The sequence below is a fragment of the Magallana gigas genome, chromosome 4, assembly GCF_963853765.1.
Source record: "Magallana gigas chromosome 4, xbMagGiga1.1, whole genome shotgun sequence".
NCBI classification, from domain to species: Eukaryota; Metazoa; Mollusca; class Bivalvia; order Ostreida; family Ostreidae; genus Magallana; species Magallana gigas.
The window spans coordinates 33,055,934-33,078,571 of NC_088856.1; the positions used below are offsets into that span (position 1 = coordinate 33,055,934).

The 22,638-nt window shown below is 35.3% G+C and overlaps 1 protein-coding gene and 1 long non-coding RNA gene across 2 annotated transcripts; both read right to left on the bottom strand.

Moving 5' to 3' along the window:
* Window positions 1–1,726: 1,726 nt before the first annotated feature.
* Window positions 1,727–10,647, bottom strand: LOC105337678 (cysteine and tyrosine-rich protein 1). The gene is made up of 4 exons (XM_034449333.2): window positions 10,517–10,647; window positions 4,968–5,028; window positions 4,646–4,827; window positions 1,727–2,086 (listed from the first exon to the last, which is right to left on the bottom strand). Exons 1-4 carry the CDS (start codon window positions 10,563–10,565, stop codon window positions 1,944–1,946), a joined length of 435 nt encoding a protein of 144 aa, XP_034305224.1. The 5' UTR covers window positions 10,566–10,647; the 3' UTR covers window positions 1,727–1,943.
* A 6,284-nt stretch (window positions 10,648–16,931) lies between these two features.
* LOC136274695 (uncharacterized) lies at window positions 16,932–17,748 on the bottom strand. Its single transcript, XR_010713119.1, has 2 exons — window positions 17,246–17,748; window positions 16,932–17,107 (listed from the first exon to the last, which is right to left on the bottom strand). It is a non-coding gene; the product is annotated as an uncharacterized lncRNA (long non-coding RNA).
* Window positions 17,749–22,638: the final 4,890 nt, after the last annotated feature.

Below are 22,638 nucleotides of genomic sequence, written 5' to 3' on the forward strand. Positions count from 1 at the left end.
TTATAATAAGGTGCAAAATCAGGTATTTCTGATACATTTATTTCCATCCATGGGAAAAAAGAAAGGATATTCAAGCACGTAGCATCGTTTTTTAAATTGCGCGTGTATGTGTGTGTGTGTGTGGGGGGGGGGGCAGCTTCATCCGAAATATCTTGACAGTCAATTAAAAAATGGGGGGGGGGGGGGTTCTCATATAATTTGATATATTGAGTCCATGAAGACTTTTACCAGAATTGTGAAATTCATGAGCCCCTGGTCAAAGGTTCATGCGTGCTATATGTCCAAAATGTATAGTCTTGTTTTTAAAACACGTAATTAAAAGGGAAAAAACTCTTCGTTTAAAAAACCAAAAAATAAAAAAAACCAACAAACTAAATGCAAAATATTTAACAAAACCTGACTCTCTGGGCAACTATTTGGTATTATAATATCAGGGGCTTTTACTTCGGCGCTGTGGCTTTGGCGAGGCAGATGGATATATATTGTAGCCGCCTCAAGTACCTGATGGTACAGAGAGGATTGAATGAAATGCATGGTTATGTTGTCCATGATGAAGGCTTCTACCAAGTGTAAAATTCATGAGCTCTTGATCAAAGATTCATGCCGTAGGGCGGGGTCAATGTGGTCATACAATAAAAAATGTGTTGAAGCTAAGAAGATATTTTCTTTTCCACCCCATGACGATTTATATTTGGGAAAAACTAAACGCATGGGTATGACAATCAAGAAGTCCTTCTCCCGAATTGTAAAAGTCGTGGTCCCTGGGTCAAGGTTCAGGCCCTAGGACAGGGCGAATAAGGTCATATAGTGAAAATGTATTAAAACTTAATCTTATATACTCCTACACAAATTTGGAAATTCTAAATGTATATTTAAGATGTTTATGAAGCATTCTACGTATACCATAATTGTGAAATTCATGGTTCCTTAGTCAGGGATATAGGTTCTCTGGCATGGCCAATATGGCAACAAAGAGAAAATGTATTGAATTTTATGATGTTTTCTTTTCTACTTTTACAATTGTTAGAGATAAACTACATTTTAAATGCATTGTAATTATGTACAGTGTACTTTTATACTGTTATCAAATTGTGAATTTCAATGTCCATGGGGCAGGGGTTCAGGTATTTTTTTTTGGGGGGGGGGGGTGATAAATATGGCTGAATAGTGAACATATATATATTTTAGGTCAGTAGAGTCACTAGTTTAACCTATTATCGTTTACCGTCCGTTGACAATTTTACACTTTTATATGTAACTTAATCTAACTACTTCAATTTCATATGCTTGTAAAAATGATTATTATTAATGAAAATATTATATAACATTGACTATTAAAGAACGCAGATCTTTTTTACCACAATTTTACAATGTCTGGGGCTAGGTTTAGATATTCCGAGATTTCTGCAACTCTTCTACATTCCCACATGCATAAATATTTCTAAAACACCGAATAATAAAAGGCGGGGGTAACAGTTAGAGGAGTATCGGTTTAGGGATGAAGCTAAAATTGCAGTCTGAGGATTATCATGGTACTCAGGTGATCGTTAAGGCCTATAGGTCTCTTGTTATACAATCTAAATCCCGATTCCCTAAATATCCAACGGTTTTGATTATCCAAACTTTTGATATTTCCTAAACAAATGTTTTGACTAGATTTAAACTTAAAACTTAATATGGCTGTTCTTTCTTTTTTACGGTCATCTCAATAATGAACATCTATGCGATGAGAACAATGGGATTTATTTCTCTAGGTCTTTATGACTTGCAACATGGAATCTTGTTTTCTTTCTGTCTTATAATACTGTTGAAATACTGTTGTCACTAAACTTGGTAACTTGATACGTGTTACTAGTCGGTTTAAGGGTAGATATCAAAGGTCGTGTCGGATCCGTGGTCAAGCCGCGGCGAACACTTTGTAGTTCTTTTGAGTCTATCATCACTTAAGTCTCAGAATAAACTGGAGGAGGTGATGAGGGCAGCGCCTGTTGTCTGGTGGTAAGCCGTGGAGGCGACCCAGGATACAGAGACTGGTACGGAGGCGGGCCTTGGGCATGCAGTGAGAAACTAGGCCGGCCTGGTGGACCTGTATACGTAAGAATTGGTGAATTATCATAAGAACTACTAAGCAATTCGTTGTACATTCTTTTGGTTTTATCAAATCAAATCATGTTAATATTTATAACAGATGTACATCAATCATTTAGATCAAAGGGAGAAAATTGAACAATTTGTTACGTCACATCCGTCCGGACGTCAAATATTAATTCTATAAACCTTACTATACTAAATATAGATTTTCATGACTCAATACAGTATTGGTATGTACGCCACTATGAGGTCACTATAGCAAAATCAATGCTTATACATTACGAACCAAATATTTTACTATTATGCTCTTTTATTTTAATTTTATTTTAATAAAAGAAGAACCTTTTGATATCGGTCAGTACATGGTTCTATTGACCTGTTGAGAGTGAACAATCTCGGACTTTGTCCTCGATTGATATACTCTCATCAGGTAAAACTAACTATGTATTGACCTCATCAAAAGGCCATAATTGTATAATAGTGAATCATGTTACATAACAACAAACACAATCTTTCAGGCAAGTTTGAATTAGACAAGGTTTAGCATCTTGTTGGTCTTACGCTTCACAGTATATGATCATGTGACCAACCAAGTTAGTATCCCGGTTAACTTTTTAACATTGCTGTTTATATCTCAACTGAATTAGTACTATTAATATTATTTATAAACATGTGACCTGCTCCAGAAAACCTAACCTCTTCCAGCATCTGAAACCAGGTCTGCATTTTACAAAAGAACTTACGACAAAGTCGTTAATATTATCCGTCTTGTAGAATGATCTTTAATGAACAAAATTTATATAAAACCATTTGTTCACAACTATTTCAATTCCCATAATTATATTTTACGGACACAAGAAGAGAACATTGATTTATTTGTGATTAATTAGCATTCATCAATTTGGTCGTAAGTCGTAACTTCTTTTGTAAAACGCAGTCCAGGCCTGTGGAGTGCATCAATATCACAAGATGCATCCAAATTTGGTAATGATCGAACCAATAATCACTAAGATTTGTCTATCAAAAGGCACCTGCTCCAAAAGTTTTAACCTTCTCAAAGACCTTAACCTCGCCCAGCATCCGAAACATATGGCTCAGATTTAACATTTAAGCCTGTCATGTGCATTAATTTTAAAACCAACCAGCCATGCAAGTTTGGTGAAGTTTGTATTGTAGATTCCTCATTTTACGCGAGTACTTAATTCCGCGATTCAATTGCTTTTCGTCAAATCGCGAGCGCCGAATTTTTGTCATAATTTCTAATAGTTAACAATGTATGCGTCCGAAAAAGCGAGATTTTAAAATCCGCGAGATGTGCTTCTCGCGATTTGACGCAGAAATGAATTCCTCGCTTTTAATTCGGAATTTACAGTAGCCATCAAAGTAAACCTTCTTCAAAAAATTTAAGCTGCTCAAAACACATTAAACTCATTAAGTATTCGAAACCACTGTCTCAGATTAAGTATTCAAGCCTGTTAAGTCCATAGGTATCATAAGGTTCACCATTCATGCAAGTTTGGTGACGACAGGACTAGTGGTTTCTTATATATGGCTTTCAAAGAAAATCTGCTCCAAAAACCTTAACCTCCCCCAGCATCTGAAATGCATGGTAAGGCCCAGATTCAGCAGCCAAATCTTTTAAGTTCATAAGAAGGTCCAGATGCACACTTAATGCGGGTTGGCGAATGTAGGACTAGTAATAGCTTAGATACAGGACTTGCTCCAAAATCTTTAACCAAGACCGGTGGCCGACGCCGAGGGTATACCGTAAACTCCCCCGACTTCGTCTCAGTGAGCTAAAAAAGCACCATATTCTCATGAAAAGACCACATGGGACAGCTTTAGGCGTTCCATACCGATCTCCTTCAACATAAAGAACGTAAATGTTAACTCAAAACAATTTATATGAAAATGTGATTTTGATATTTTGATTTTTTGCAATTAACATGTGAAAGCCAAGGTGTTTCGGATTACGCTCAACAGAATCTACAACATCTAAAATAATTTTATAGGAAGCATGTAGTAATTATATAAATCATTATGATTAACTCTCATTTTACAATAAAATTGATCAATGTACTCCACTTGATATAAATTAATTGTAGTTAGTTCCTATCTTATCAATTAAAAAACCCATCATTTACACGCTTAGATATTGTAATTCTATCAATCCTGTAAGAAATACAGTTTGCTACATTTGTAAGACTATATCGAGAATGAATTTCATAACTTATGTGTGCACACGTGCATGCGCGTGCTGCGTTTGTGCGCGCGCGTTACGAGCAGCAGGGAATTTGGATTGCAATTATGATAATTTATGAGTAGAATAAAACAATTGGATGCATGTTAATCGCAGTAAATACACAAGTTGACTGTATGTTATCGTGTAATTAAGGTAGATTAATTAAAAATGCGTTTGTCATCAGAAAACACCGGTGTAATGTTGCTTTCTTTTCACCTGACCTGTTTATATTTACATCTTTATATGAGTTTTATGTATGAGTTTTATAGCTTTTGACTACTTTACAATATACAGTATACAAGTTTTACTTACTGCCATTGTCGACAAAAGTGATGGTGGTGCTGGAGGGAGGGGCTCTGTCGCCATGGCTAACCAGCTGGGAACCAGCCGCCTTAGATTTACAACAGAAAATGGCAATGCATATTCCTCCCGCTGTAAGGATTCCTATAGCAAACAGGACGCCCAGTATTATTCCTGCCACAGTCGCTTCTTTGCTAAAAATACAAATACCAATAGCAGAAAACCAACCAAACCTCGGACTCGGGGGTGGAGAGCGAGGGGTAAAAACGTCATCATATCTAACATGGAGTGAGAGGTATTAGAATCGGCTTAGGACAAAGTTGATTCTACTTACTCCGAGGCTGTGCTGTTGGAATTGGAATAAGATAAATAATAGCTGCACTCTGAAGGTTTAACTAAAATGGAAATGAACAGATTTATCAAAGTAAAAACTAGTAAAAAAATAATCAAGAGGCCAATAAGCCTTAAGGGTCACCTGAGTATCATAGCCCACACACAAACTTGACGAGGAGTCTCATGTATGCATTCAATTAAGTTTCATTTTGAAACAAATGTAAAAAAAAAATCATTTGACCCCCTCCCAATGGATTTATTCAAACATTGGAGATCTAATCCTTTGAGGGTTAGGTAATTTAAAAACAGGTCTTCGCGCGATAACTTCACATGAATTCATAATGTTTGCGTGCCGATTAGTGGACGGGATCATGAGAGTACCCCAGAGCACACCGTGTGTACACATGCAGCTTTATAAATATTTGAATAACAAAAACTGTTTCTATTACTTTCCTATCGTTGGAAATGACAAAAAGGCCTTTGAGTTTCCATCTTAATATAACAAATACAATTTAACTGCTTTATCTTTCAAGCTTACATGCAATTATTTGATACATGTACACTTCAAAATAATTTGAAATAATGAAATAAATAATTTCAAATAATATACATGTACATGCTCCAGGTATTATGGTGTTCCGATGGGGCCACTTCGACTTTCGCCTTGAGGGCGAAGATGCGAGAGTGTGAAGTTGCGAAGGCGAAATTGCGAAGGTGCGAAGGCGAAGGAGCGAAAGAGCGAAGATGCGAAGGCGAGAGTGCGAAGGCGAAGGAGCGATAATACTATCGCTCTTTCGCCCATGCAACTTCGCACTCTCGCCTTCGCAACTTCGCACTTTCGCCTTCGTCTTTTTTTTATTGCATTCAGCATGAGGTATCGGTCGATTCCAATGGAATCGAATTTTTTGCAGGCACCGTACTCGCCCGAGGTTTGCCGATTAATCTCAGATGTTATTGATAACCATGCTCTATAGACCATCGTGCTTACTATGAAAGTTAATTAATATTTTGCTGTGTTATGTGACATATATCTTTACCGGTGCTCACTATGCCTAATCATTATATACTCCTCATAAAATGTAATGTCCGCAATAATGTGTACACATACACTTCCAGACTCCCGTCACTTATCAGCTGTCTGTTTACCTTAAACCACCATCGTGGTTCAAACACATTACCATTTTAATTTAATTATGCGACATTCCTTTTTCATGCACGGATGAGCTGGAGAGGGGCCCGGACCCCCCCCCCCCCCCTTTCCCCCACGGAAAATTAATTTCACACAGTAATGGAGAGAGGGTCGGACACCTCCCCCCCCCTCCACCCCTGGAAAATTTAGTATTATTGATTTCACACAGTAAAATTACCAAAAATATGCCTCGGACCTCCCCCCCCCCCCCGACTAGTACAATAGTACAATTATCCCCCTGATCCCCCCCTCTCCACTAGAAATAATAAAAAAATATTGATCTGGGCGGGGTGTTGAAAATAAATTCTCAAAAGTTAATCTTCTGCCAAATATGTTATTTTATACAGCTAAAAATATCTTTAAACGATAGAGAGCTCCAAAAACATAAAAAGGCGAAGGTAAAAGTGCGAAGGCGAGAATGCGAAGTTGCGAGGGCGAAAGAGTGATAGTAGTATCGCTCCTTTGCCCTCGCAACTTCGCACTTTCGCCTTCGCATCTACGCGCTTCGCCGTCGCATCTTCGCACTTTCGCTCCTTCGCCTTCGTACCTTCGCCTTCGCAACCTCGCATCTTCGCCCGAAATTGCAAAGGTCGAAGTGGCCCTATCGGAACACCATAAGCTATATATCGAAGAAAAAGACTGAATTTTCTACTTCCGTTTATGAATTTATGAACAACAGCGAAAATTAAAATTCATGTCATAAGATACGGTAGCCCTTGAATTATTTTGTTTAGTCGAGCAAGCTTTTTGGAAGGCTATTACTTGTACAGCTTACACTTCTGTCAACACTGGAGAAATAGTATGTCACATGCTCAAAACAAGGATGACAGGCACGTGTTATTGCTGTTTTCATTCTCTTGTCTAATCATCTTAAAGAGAGGACAAGCATTGTGGGCAAGTTTATAAGATTATAGGAGTTGACACTGCTGCTGATTTCTATAAAACCAGCGATCAATCTGGAGCGGGCAAAACCTGCACTTTCAATTTTTCAAAAATCCGTCAAACTAGATAATGTAATCATCCAGTTTTTAATTTTTACCTCGGCTAAAAAGCTCTTACAGTAACTTTGAAAGAAAGATGTTCACATGCATTAGACATTTAAATTGATTTTAGATTAAAAAAACAACAACAAACAAACAAACAAAAAAACTACATTGATTTTAAATACATTTTGCCGATCGTCTCAATTTGTACATTAATCTTGTACATTGGGCGTTGTCAGAGGTGCAAGCGAAAGTTGCGTAACACGACCTCTGGTGAGAGAATGCAAACTATTATGATGATGATGTATAAATTTATATAACATGAAACATAATTAATTCCTTACTGCAAAAGGCAAAGAAATAATGGATTAAATATGTCTTTATTTACATTATATACCAGAATATCCTTTCTATAATTATTATTTGAAGAACGTTGTCAATACATTTCATGACGTCATGACGTTTTTGGTTAACTGAATAGCTATAAACAATGCTATGTTTAGATAACTATTATATGGAAACCGGAAAAGATATTTTCAAAAATCAAACTGTTTTAAAACCGGTTAATTCTCCAAATATTTCACTCAAAATTTCATTAACTTTGAAAACAGGGCCGATTTTGCTGCTTACCGTACCCAGTTCTTATAATATTGTGATGATGACCATCTCCCTGCCTGAAATCTTTTTAAAAAGACTATAAAACCTATAATTTTAGTGAAAAACTTAAAGATCATGATAGAGTGCATGACCTGATATTGAAAAGGTGAAAGACTCTGATAGAAAATAATTTTCCCGTATTTGTTAACTTTCAAGATAGGTTTTATGTGAATATTTTTTCATGAATGAACAAGGTGGATAGTATACATGTTTTATTTAAAACAACCTCCCATCCCCCATCTCCAGGAGCAGACAGAAACTCTCCTGTGGGAATTTAAAAAAAAAGCTTTCACAAGCTTTAATAATTTCTCCCTCTTTTCCTGGTCTAGCTTTTGAATAATTAACCATTCTTCACCATAAGTCACCATCTGGTATTTATTCCAAGATTATTTTACGTATACTGCCTATCGGTGATTTAGGTTAGCCAATTATTACTTTACTATCAACAAGTCTATTTGTTTATTCAGAAAGTTCAAAAACTGTTTTTGTTTCAAATGATAAAAAACTTGTATAACTCTTTAAATCACAAAACTTCTTAATTACATTATATATATTAAATTACGTAATTTACTAAATATGAACAAGCAAAGGAAGAGAAGCAATGGCAGATAACTCCATTAACTGCCTGAACTCTTTCCAGATGCTTTCACAATATCTCAGCTTTGATAAACAGCTTCTTTCTTGTTCTTTTCTAAATATGTAAATTTACTCATTTCTTTCATTGAAATTCCTTAGCTGAATATGATAATAAGACAAATATGTAACCCCCAGCCATAACCCTTGCCTTACATGTATGTGGCATTTGACTGTTTTGATCTAGATTCAGAACCCTTACCCCGGGGGACATGAAATTTATAATTTTGGCTTCCTGATCCGCAAAGTTATGAATTTGGATTTTCTTACAAGTGTATGGCAGTAGAGAAGATAATTTTCTGTTTGAGAGACTATTTTAGAAAAGATATGCATTTACACTAAACATCCATTTTGGCCCTATAGTCAAAACCCATACTCCATGCAGAGGACACGAACTTTACCTTTTTAGTAGAGGACTTCCTAGTTAACATAATTATGCATTCAGTTTTTCTTACAAATGTGTGAGAGAAGAGAAAAGATTTTTTGACATAATATGCATTAACATTTATATGACCATAACCCCCCCCCCCCCACCCCCTACAGTCTAAACCCTGACCCAGGGGCCATGAATTTCCCAATTTAGGTAGAGGGCTTCATGGATGCATTCGAATTTTTTCCCACGTGTGTGGGAGTAAAGAAAATGATTTTCTAAGATTTCTTACATTTTCACTGCATGGATGTATTGGCCCCATGCATCTTAGGGCATGGACCTCTGATCTAGGGCCATGAATTTCACACTTCATGTACATCAAAACCATGCATTCAGTTTTTTTTCTTCACATGTGTGGGAGTAGAGAAGATTTTTAAAAATTTGGCTTTTTTGTTGTTGGTATATTTGGTGGTGCCCCGGGGTGATAAAGCCATGAAGGTCACAATTTAGATTCCTGTTACCATAGAGATGCTTCACAACAAAACAGCAATAGATCACCTGAGTTTACTCAAGTGACCTAATGAAACGCAAATGGTACGTAAATGTTTTTACCCTGAGGGTGTTGCTAAAACGCGGAACGGAAAATGGAACAGAACAAAACAGAATAAAGAAGAAAATTATTACCAAATTAATTACTTGAAAAGGGTGTAAAATGGTATAAAAATGGTCTCCTTAATAGAAGTTGCTCATTATACGTCATGGTAATGGATCGTTATCAATACGAAGTGTTTTATTGATATCATTTCTAATAAATCTCACACAAGCTAATTGCATACGTTTGCTTAAGCGCAGAACAAAAATCAAATAATAATAAATAAAATGTAAATCCGTTTTACATTTTTGTTTCGTTCTGCACTCAAAGTAAGTAAATTTACTTTTTAAACTTAATTGCTATAAAATGTAGAAAATAAGATCAACTGACTTTATTTCACATTTCTTCTACAATAATAAATCCTTTAATAGCGTATCGCAGTTATCAGAAATTGAAAACCTATTGTGGATTCTACAACTGTCAGCTTCGTAACTAATTTCTTACATTTCTTATATACCCTCATCAACATGGAAATCTCCTTATCAAAATGATCCATCAAAAATAATTTAATGTTTTTCTGGATTTTTTTCTTTCAAAAAGCACGTGTACATGACTACATGTTGTTAAATAAAGCTGTAAACACGATAGAGATATTGAAAAAAGTTGCTGCATGATGTTTTACTCATCATAAGATTCACTATCTTAATCGAAAGCAACATTATTTGATCGGATCAACAACGTTGGAGTTGTCTGGTATATGTAATTTTTTTGTCCTTTTATTCCATAAGAGTTATATCTATTACAGTATTAACAGTAATCATTTTTAAAAATAACTATATTAACACTGGCTAGCTTTATAAAGTGTATGTTTTCCGTTCCGTTCCACTTTCCGTTCCGTGATTTAGCAAATCTCTATTCTGATGATGAAATCATCAATGATTTACGTGGATATAAACTTTTTGTGTTTGTTTTATGAACACTTGTTCGATTGCTACATGTTTAACATGGTACAAATGTTGCAATGCATGCAGTAATTGACTACTGCGACCAGTAAACTATGAATGCCTATTCAGAGGTAGAGTCAAGTAATTGGAAGCAAAATCAGTAACAAAATGAGAGAACTTACCGTTTGTAATTACTAAGTAAACAAACAAAATGACGGCATCATCCGCCATAGTTTAACTGACATGTGTAGACACAAGCTGTGTTCTCTGTGAGAAGTGTTACGTGGTCACTTTAATGATATTATGAGCAAAATTCGCCGTAACGAAAAAAAGGGGGATTAAAGGTCCGTGACGCCGGATTAATTAATCTCACTCCACCCAAACATTGACCCAAAGACAAATAACAACTCAACGTTGTAAACTGCCTGGTACAGTTTTTTTTTCAGTTCAGTTTTCAGTTTATTTTTTCACTCAACACAATATAATGGTACAAGAAGTACATAAGAAGACCAAACATATTTACATATATACAATATAGTACGTTGTAAAGGTCAAGAAAGTAAGTTGGATGAACGAACAGTATGATTAATTTTTGAAATAAAAAAATACATTTCAGGCACGTAGCATCGTTTTTGAAAGTGGGGGGGGGGGGGTGACAGACGGCAGACTCATCCAAAAAATCTTGACAAGCCAAAACAAAAAAACAATCAAAGTACTCATAGTACGGAAAAGCGCTAACCCAGCTTCTGTTTGTAAAAGATATACATGTATGTATATAACATTTTAGTTTCTGTATACGCGATACATTTCCTCATCACTGCGTGGCAGCCCCTGCAATGATGTATGTAAGCCCTGTACATCAAATTCACAGTAGCCCGTACTAGCCCGTGCAGCTCCTAAAACTGGTTCCCTAACCAGTTTAAATGATGTAAACTTCTGTTCATAGGGGGCGGTTATTCCTTGCACCGGAAGTAGAAGTCTAACGACAATAAAGCGCTGAGCTATGCTTAGCGCTTTAAAAACGGGAAAAAATTTCTTTCCAAAATCCTAATCCGTGTGGGGGTGGGGGTGGGGGGTGGGGGGGGGGTGGGGGTGGGGCGGGGGTGGGGGGGGGTTAGGATACCTTTTACCTTAAATTTCATTGTTTATTTCCTTATTTTCAATTTAAATTTTTACATGGTCCTAAGTGGGGGGGGGGGGGGCAACTCCATGTTAATTCAATTTTTTGTTTGTAAATTTAAGAAAAATCTAATCAACTGAAGACATGATTTCATAGAACTTTTTGGGAGTTGATTTTAATCAACTCTCCTATGCAGTTACTCAGGCAAACCGAAAGTGAAACAGTGTTTGGACCTAAGCACAAATCAACACCGCTGACAACATTTGGTTCACATCAACAAATTCGATGTAATGAGTTCTTAAGCATTGCTCTTCAAGGAAAGTCATTTATAGATGCCTTGTAAATAGTCAGATTTTAAATGGTACGAAAAATTTTGATATTTTTTGAAGTTTTACATTTTATGTATTCCTACGCCAGAGTTCACTATAGTCTCGTTCAACCAGACGCTCGGCTGTCTCCGTAAATCTCCGACAAGCATATAGTCTCTCTTGCTTGTCAGAGATTAATGGATACAGCTGAGGGTCTTGTTGAACGAGAGTAGAGTTCAATTTTGCTTGGATCCATACACTTTTTCATAACTATTTCGATTACTAATACGTAGTTTGATGGAATAATTCTTTGAATATTACACATCATGATTGATATTGTGTTTTAACGAAATTCCTGTAGGATTCATATTATAAAAATGTGCGTAATTCAAATACTTGTAGGAAGAAGATGGGTGAATAAGATTGCGCAAATGCCCATTCGGTTTAGTAGTGAATTACTATTTCGAATTTATTTTCAATACTAATATAACATGAAATTCATCACCAATTTTGTTACAATTACACAAATTACAATAATGTTTACTTCTTTCAACAGTACCCCACCTTCCTATTTCGACAGGAAGATGATGATTTGTAGTTCTAAACTTTACTAATATTTTTCTTAATTTACTGGGCAATAAGAGTAAGTAACGTTCACATTCAAAATTTGTTTTAAAAATTCTATATATAACACCCTTAGCCGATTCCTGAATATCGCGATCGTTATGCCATTTTGTAAAAATTGATCTCTTAACCTTTGGGTAAGTAATTTTTGACCAAAATCGTGGCCATGCCCCTTTAATGTTTTGACTGACCTTTGTCCAATCAGATTGTAGAAGGCAGAGTTGAGACAATACCACTCATGACTTAATTTGAGAGTTAACTGGCTAATGGAGTAAATTATAGACGACGCAGATGAGCGAACTATCTATCAACAATAGTTCAATTCAATTCAATTTATTTTCACTCAAACCGTCAACATGACGGTACATGAGGTACACATATATATATAAATATTTACAAATGTATGTATAGAGTCAGAGGTACATGTACAGTACAAATTAGAGAGAAAAAAAAAATATGAGAAAAAGTACAAATGTTCAAGGAGGACAGACTGATTCAAAAATTTCATTTATAAATAAACAGAGTTTTTTGAGTTTTTTAAGTTTTAAAGTAGACAATAACTCACAAAATTTAAAAGTGTTTGGTCTTACACAAAATCTAGGTTCCAAGTATTTTTGTCTAATACATGAAAGAGCATTACATTCTAATATAAAGTGCATTTCATCGGCTATTTGATTTTTATTACATAATGTGCAACATCTTTCATTAAGAGGAATGCCTAACCATCTACCAGTTTCTACAGGAAGTCGGTGATTCGACGTACGGAATTTAACAAGAATTTTTCGAAGTTTTGATGGCAGAATACTCAAATATTTTTCATATCCAAAAATAAATTTGAAAGTTCTATATATATGACCTTTTGAAGAATTTGCAATATCAGCCGACCATTTCTGCACAAACTGGTCTTTAAGCCTTTGCTTGACAGCATTTGTAATCCAATTAACATTTACAGTACATTGTTCATTCCAAATGTTTGAAAAACCACACTTATTAAAAATAGAATGTATACAATCAATCCATGGGTTTTTAGAAAAGTCATTATTATATTGATTCAATAAGTATTTGTAAAGTATATGAACAATTTTATTTTCTGGCCCAGTGAACAATTTTGCCCAGTATGAAACCATTCTAGTATATATATTAACAGATAACGGAAACCTTCCGGTTTCTCCATAAACCATGTATGATGGGGTACAGCTTTTTAAATTCAGTATATGTTTCAAAAATTTCAAATGAATACGTTCTATAGTTTCTATATTTTCAAAGCCCCATACTTCACATCCGTATAATAATACCGGCATTACTACTTTATCGAAAAGGTCTAACTGACACTCGACAGGTAAATTAAATTGCCTTATTTTCCTAATGACCCCATACATAGCCTTCTGTGCCTGTTCACAGAGATGTGTTTTTGCTTTTCTGAAAGACCCTGAACGTGAAAAAACAATTCCAAGGTATTTAAACTCTTTCACATTTTCAATTATTTCATTTCTAAAGTAAAATTCCCTTTTTATCATTGGACCTTTAGAAAATACCAATATTTTTGTCTTATTTATATTAACCGTTAACTTCCATTGCTCACAGTATATAAATGAAACTTGTTCAGAGCATTTTGTAAATCATCAGGCGTTTCAGCAAGAATTACAGTGTCGTCAGCATAAAAAAGAATACATAGTTTAAAATACATAAACAGTTCATCCTCTAAAGGTTTGGTAACACTCTGTAACCCAATTATATTTTTATCAATCATGAACTTTTCTAAGTCATTAATATATAACGAAAATAAAAATGGCGACAAATTTTCACCTTGGCGTACTCCAACATTACAGCTGAAAAATTCGGAAGATAAGCCATTCATACTAATTTTTGACTTAACTTCCATGTACATGTTTTTGATATAATTAAAACATTTCCCATTTATTCCATTTTTGATTAACTTACTCCAAAGACCATTTCTCCAGACAGTGTCGAATGCCTGTTTAAAATCAACAAAAGCACAAAAAAGTTTTTTCTTCATGGACATAAAAGTATGGGATAAAAACTGTAGTGTTATTATATGGTCTAGAGTTGAATAGTTTTTTCTAAAACCTGCCTGGCTTTCGCTGATAACGTCAATCTCTGATGCATATATCTCTAATCTATTGCTTAATATACAAGTAAAAAGTTTTCCTAGGCAACTTAATAATGTAATCGGTCTATAGTTCTCAGGATGTGTTGGGTCGCCTTTGTTTTTATATATGGGTTTCACAATACCTACAAGCCATTCATCAGGAATAAAACCATTGTCAAAAATAATATTAAACAACTTGTTATATAAAGGTAGAAATAAAGAAACTGTTGCCGAAATGTGTTCATTAAGCACCTCATCATACCCAGCGGCTTTATTATTTTTGAGTTTCTTTACGGCTTCTAATATTTCTTCATCTCCTATGGTACTGTTAAGAATAGCATCAGACATTTCGATTTCAGCATTCGATAAAAAATCACTATATTCTATATTGGGTTCATCGTCATTTTCACAATCATTAATACCTCTTAAGTAATCAAACATATTATTAATATCAACAGCACACTTATTCGATGATTTTGATGTATTTAAGATTTTCCAATATTCCTTGGAGTTTGTAGAGCGCAAGTTCTTAAGTTTTCTAGTTAAATCCGTTTTGTAACCTTTGATGCATTTATCTATTGTGTGCTTGTATTTTTTACTCATTTCTTTAAGGTTGTCTTTGTTTTCAGATGACTGACATTTTTTATGAATACGCTTAGCCAAATGAAAGTTCTTCCTTGCTGCTCTACATTCTCCATTGAACCATGGTTTCTTGTTCATTGTATTTGTATTATCCGACGAAAAGTTTTTATTATTTTTTAAGCCAAATGTTATTCTAGCTGCTCCGGAAAAAACGTCACATAATTCTCTGGTAATATTGGTAATATGGCTTCGGCTAATGTTCTCGCCAAGCATTGACAAATCGTGTAATTTGTTATCAATAGATATTACAGCTGATCTATCGATATTGTTACAAAAGTCGTCCGCTTTACCTGGACACCATAATTTTACACTTGGGTGATTTTCACCTATACAACTGTGGGTTGGTTCCTTATTACAATATGAAAAAGAAAACGATATAGGATTGTGTACATCTGAATAAAAATTGCAAAAATCAGTGACATCAAAGTTCTGTAAAATTCTAAATACATTCGTAGTAGCTAGAACATAGTCCACAGTACTACTGTTTTTACAAGTTAAAAAGTAATAAATCAAGGTCTAGTATATCATATAAATGAAACTTTGAAGTGTTTTGAAATTCTTTAACCAGGGAACAACGATGTCTATATATAGATAATGTCAAACATCGAAGACTGTACGAATATTTAAGAAACTGATTTAATTACAAGTTTTATTACAAAAACTTTCTTCATGGTTACTCAGTGTGAAATATTCTTTACCTAAGGACGAATTTGTCCGCCATTATTTTATTTTTCCACTAAGCATCCACCTGCGTTGCCTTTTCTTTTCACTCAATCTAAATTCATAAGTGATCATTCGTTGGCATTTCAAAATATTTAATGCCCGTATTCTCGGACTCCATGCGAGGAAATTTAGTTGGTTAGCTACGTCATTCTTATGTACATGTACATGTTGTCGACGGCGCGCGGCCGAAGAAATTTTCACAATCGATATCGCTCTTTGAAACGCTTTTAATGAAAGTTATACCAATATAGGATATACATGTAATTTTTATAAACAGACCTTTACTCAATTCAGTTTCTCTCTCTCTCTCTCTCTCTCTCTCATTCAAGTCACGAGCGGCAATGTCTTCACTCCGCCCAGCTTCGATCTGATTGGACAAAAGTCAAAACATTACATAGAAACGAGTTAACCCCTATTTTAAAAACGCTACAATGTACTTCGCTATAATGTCACATATATAATTTTAAAGCACCGCTATACACTAGTGGAAGAGTCGGATCAATCATGTCAACACTTTATAAAGAGCTCTCCTTTACATCTTGTATCATGGCTGTGGTGTTTTTCCTTTGTAAATAAAGTGTACAATAACTGGAGATACATCGATGGGCGGAGCCAACAAAACCTGTGCGCGTAAATAAGTTATTGAACACCAAGGTAATTTCCACATTTAATTTCTGACTTGCACAATCGTTTTTTAATAGAGACAATCTTTTGTCACATAAAATAAAAAGACGTTTTTCACATAAACTAATAAATGCACAGTTATCAAGTTCAACTACTGATATGAAATGAACGTGCAGTTGTTATTTGAGCAAGTACTGCTAGCACCAGCTTCCAATTTCTCAGGGACGCGTACGTTCAATTCATTAGATATATCCACGAGATGTCCATAAGCTTCCTTCGGTTCTTTCTTTGGACATTTAGGTTCTGGAGGATCTAAATTAAATGCTTTCGAGACCGTGCACGCAATATCTGCATTTCCACGTCTTTGGGCCCGCACTCCCATTTCTGACTGATGTCCCGTTCGACCCATGATCTCTTGTTCATCAACTCCTTTTTGATAGAGGGCCGTTGCGCACGTTCTTTTTCCGGAATGGTTACCTTCATCAGAGATTTTAGTTTATTAACACCGACTAGTTGCGAGCAGTAACGAGGAGGCGACCTGCCAGTGGACAGCGGTAAAACGGTCCTTCGTTTCCTAGAGCATTTAAGTATATCTTGAAGAAGTTGGCCATGCAGCGGTCCCCTTATAAAGAAAACAAAAAACTTAAATTAATTATAGCTGTACATAACATTCTTTAAAATAATTACCAGAGCTGAATTATATTGAAGGGAATTACCGCCAAAATTCTATGTATCTTGCTTTTATTCTTATTATGCTTACTTCTTTATTCTTCTTTACATTTACACTTGCATGTCACTGTACACGAATAAAAAGAGAATATTGCAACATTGCAAATAACTGCTTCATCTTCCGGAAGTATGGGATCAGCTTGTTTTCTTTTCCCTCCAACTCCTCTGCTTAATTCGTCCTTCATTTTACTGTCCAGAATTTTACGGAACCCTGCAAATCTTGGATCCGCCGTATCGAGAAAGTTCTTGTCATGTATTTCACGATCACGTAAATATCTTAAAATACCACAGCTAATGTAATAAAGGGCATGCGCGGATCTAGCCTAGTACCCGAGGCCTTCCGAGTGCAAGCACTCGGAAGGCCTCGGGTACTAGGCTAGCGCGGATCCAGAAAATTTTTCCAGAGGGGGTCCGAAGGATAATTGTGTTTGCCAGGGGGGGTCCGAGGCATATTTTCGCGATAATTTTACTATGTAAATTTAATAAATTTTCATTTTCCAGGGGGGGTCGGGACCCCCCCTCCCCCCCCCCTCTAGATCCGCGCATGAAGGGTTTTTGCAGGATATTCTTTACTGTCTTATCTGCGTACTCTCATAATAAAGCGTCCTAAATAATTAAAAGTTCAGCTGCACCGCGTCCATGGTCAAAACAAAGAAGCAATAACACATAGACTGAATATATTGCCCGAGATGCATCGCTTTGAGCTTTTAATATGCCACCTTGAATGTTGTGTCTGTACATTTACATCTACCCCATCTAATATCAAAGATGTCATGCACGTGTATCTATAAACATACGATTTTATTACCAATCAGAGGCGGATCCAGCAATTTGGAAAAGGGGGGTTCCATTTGATGAAAACCAATATGTGCAAAATTCATCATTTGTCAATAAACAAGGACTTTTTGAACGTTTTCCGTGCGTATACAACTGTATTTTTAAAATAAACATTTATCTCATCACTATCTATTTCACATCTATTTCAACACTCTCTACCACTCTCTACCATCGGCTCATATGAGAGAGGAACGAAAGACAACTCTGCATGGGAGATTGCTATTTCAACAGCAGAGTGCACTGCATTATTGAGCGTTTTGCCGTTTTGGTTTAGGTAAGGAAGATTTGCATAATATCTGGCCTCAAGAAACCCAAGTCTCCAGCAATGATAAAGTACGTCTATGCTTGATACAAAAGATACACTAAGAAACAAAAAATAACTCAGACTAATTACGACAAACTATTATGAAATTGGATATTTTGGTAATTTTTTATGTCTTTGATGTCTTTAAATTCTTAACTATTTATCGATTTTGATTTCTATCGATTGCCTTCTTTAATAAAGGTATAAATTTATGATAGGATATGACAAAAGAATGGGGATAATTTATCTGCAAAATAGATGGTACGTGTGTAATACAATGGTAAAAACAATTGTCGTCCCAGGGAACTTGATGTGACCTCTGTAATGGGTGCCCCACATCATCCGTTGTTTTCCCTCGGACTGAAATGTCACATTTTCATTGGATTAAACATGGCACGTGATTGCCTCATATATCTCTATGTAGGTTCTTTGAGGATTAATATTAGGCAATATGGCCGTCATTGGCCGCCGCCGCACCTACTCATCTCGATATTTCATATTATTTAACACAGAAATCGTGTTCAGTAAGTCATTAAAATATTTAGAGTAGCGGCCCTTTGAAATTATTTTTAAATTAGAGTAGTTGCCCTTTGAATATTGACGTCACATTATTGTGTCTGGAGCAGAACAAAATGGCAGCGTCTAGGCCTAAATTTGCTCAAATCTCTGCAGAGGTTTAAAATTGAATAGCAACAAAACATTGTAAGTAATATGGGTGAAGCGAAGATTTTTAAAGCGCATTTGAAAGGTGGTATTGATAATTTTGAAGAGTTTAAATGAGTTTAATTGGACGAGATATAAGGCATCTTGTATACATGGCTTTGCGTAGATCACCGCTATTTGTGAATGAATGTGTCGCTTGATAGTCCTCGGGAAAACAAAACACTTATTAGGTTAGTTACTGACTCATTACGGAAATATATTGGGTTGACCAATCTCATAGACGGCTCGGCTTCGCCTCGCCATCTATGAGATTGATCAACCCAATATATTTCCGTAGTGAGTCAGTAACTAACCTAATAAGTAATAGTACTAGTACAGATGCGATCATCTCTAGGAAAGTTTTGAAAAGTTTGGCATTTTCATAATGGTTTACATATAAACCTTAGGGCTTTTACAAGGTATTTTTGTATCAGAATTTCCGATACTTGGAAACAAAACCAAAAAGGCTTTCTTTTTGTGTTTCATGTGTGTATGAAGGTAGCTAGCGTTCCAGAAAAATAGCATAACCTGCAGAAGCGGGACATGTAACTTTCTTTGTATTTTTCGTATGAAACGAATTAAAAACCATCTATTATAATTACTTTAGTTAATTAACTAAACAATACATTTGAAAGCGTTTTTTTAAGTAAAACGAATGCGTGTACTCGTACTTGAACGTCGTTTTACTCGATGGCTTGTCAGTTCAAAACTGTATGAACTATAATCAATTCTTTGAAAAAAGAAATAGAGTAGAAAATACATTGTAGATGTTATTATAAATCTGTGTTTTTAGCGATACTGCTTAATTTTATGTATTTTTTCTTTAATTTTCCATATGTTTACTCAGTGTAGTAAACACCGGATGCTGAAGGGGAGTACAATGTACTTTATTTCGATAAAAAATCATAGGGTTTTTTCATATAAGAACAAAATTATGGGACGCAGTACACGAAATTCTTTAAATAAGCAATTTTAAAAGCATTTATTTGAGATAATTACAGTATTTCTGTTATAAATTGGAAAACTGGCTGTAAATATGCATTTAACGTTTTTTTAAAAAAAAATCATATGTCCCAGAGAAAGGGGGGGTTTCGACCCCCGGACCCCCCCCCCCCTTGGATCCGCCAATGCCAATACATTCAAATGAAATAAAAACACGTTTTTATACTTTTTAACATAAACATGACCTAGCTTAGACATTGCTAAGTTTGTTTTATGTTACGGTATAAGATTTATTTAAGCAGGACTTATAGTAGGTCCTAAGATTCCGCATAAGTCCTACTTATGACTCTACTTAAGTCAAAATCTTAGCATGCTTTATGTTACGAGCCCCTGATCATGTTTTTGTATGACGAAAGTATTGCTAACTAGCCTAAATACAATTCAACGGGATGTTTAGATGTCAGGCGGAAATCTAACATTACATTCTTATTCATTATATTGTTACAAATTTATACTCACAGGTGGTCAGAATCTCACGGCTAGCGGGACTAAAATGGGTTTTCTAACCGTTACGTAGAACTCACGTTTTTTTTATTTTTCGTATTACACAGTTGACAGCCCTCTAATGTTAGAAATCCCCTGACACTAGTATCATATACATGTATGTTCTGTGTTAAATACCAGTATAGCAACAAAAGAAATACTTCTCTGCATAGGGACCAAGCCCGTTTTAACATTAATTTCAATGTAACCATAAATAACCAGGAGTTCAACTCGGATCCAGATAAAAAAAACTACCAGCTCGCTTCAAAAGCCTAAAAATCAATTAGTTTTTTCAACATTCGCAATGTGCATGTAGTTTTTAGGAAAGTGATGCCTGAGATACACTTATGCCGAATTTCAAGTTGATGGGTCTTAAAATAACGGAGATATACGTCATGAATTTTTAGGCTTTTAAAGTGAGCTGGTAGGATTTTTTTTTATCTGGGTCCGAGTTCGACCCCTTTATTTATGGTTACATTGAAAATGTTACATTGAAATGTCTACAACTTGGCCCCTGTGCTTCTCTGTCAATCTTATGAATCAGTAAATGTTGACCTTGCTGTACTTAATTTATTTTTACTGAATTTCTACAATTTTTATGGTATAGTTTGAAGTAAAATTTTTCATAAATTCAAGTAATTGGAGTTTTTTCTAAAAATATAAAGAAACATTTAAGGAATAAGGAATCAATCTTTTAAACATTAATTTTCTGAAATACGGCCGGTGATCAAATCCAATATAAGCCCGAAACACTTTACGATACATTTATCACGCTTAACGTAGGCTATTTGATAACCTCATTATATTATATTATTACTTATCAGCGGCGTAGCGTGACCCAAATATAAGTGTAGGCAAAAATTGAAGCCGGGGGTATGTGCGGGAGGGGGTACCCCCCTCCTGCAGGGGGGGGGGGGGGGGGGGTAGGGGGCCTCCCCCTAGAATTTTTTTTTAAAGGACGCAAAAATACAACTTTTGAGAGTAAAAAATTGTTAGTTTTTAATGAAAAAAATCGTTTATTTTTTGCATTTTCCCTCGAGTTTAAAAGAAATTAAATCGAAAGTATAATTCTAATGCTAATTAAAGAACCGACCCTGTGCAAGTATGACGATTACTGCTTTCGATTTGTTTTATGATTTTTTAACTAATCAAAGTTAATGTTAACTTTGTTTTAAATTTAAAATTGTACACAAATTTTAAATTTTGCTTTACAAAATTATGTGTAGGCAATTGCCTTTTTGCCTTATAGTACGCTACGCCACTGCTTATATTAAATATAATTTTCAGCAACCGTACCGTGGCGATGAAATGTTAAAATGTATTCTCAGCAAATTCGTCGAGACTGAAAAATTTTGACGGACGGCTCTTTCGAAGAGATGCCCGTTAAATTTGTTTAGGGAATAAAAAACGATGAAAATTCGTGAATTTTAAATAATATTGATTTCATAGGTTATCCTTTCATGCATGATACACATAATAAATGTTAAATAAAATAAATAATATTAAAGAGATATATCAAGAAGTATACCACCATTATCCCAGTTCAAAAAGGTGGGGCCACTTGCCTTTAGTTCGAAACATCACGCATGATCAATTTTTTAGTGCGGTCAAATATGTCACGAGGTCAACAACCTGCGTATGTTAAAATATTACGATATTTTAACATATTTATAGACAAAAACAATACAGATTAATCAAAGATATGTACTAAACTCTGATCTACATTTGTAAGATAGGATTTTTCTACAACATATTTTGATTGATTTCTGTGCCCAAGCTATATTTACATTAAATTATGAAGTACCTTCACGTTAATTTTATAAAGATAAGGGTGCTTCGACTCTGATAATTCATAATCATTGTTTTTGGTGTGTGTGTGTGTGTGTGTGTGTGTGTGTGTGTGTGTGTATACATTAATATATATATATATAAAGTAGATAAAAATGGGGGGGGGGGGGGGGGGGGGGCAGTGACCTACTGAGTACAATCGCAACTTCTCGGGCCTTTCCGGCAAACTCGGAAGGCCCGAGAAGTTGCGATTGCTACTGAGTAAACAAACAACTTTCCGGCTCTCCTCGTATTTTTACTCGACGTCA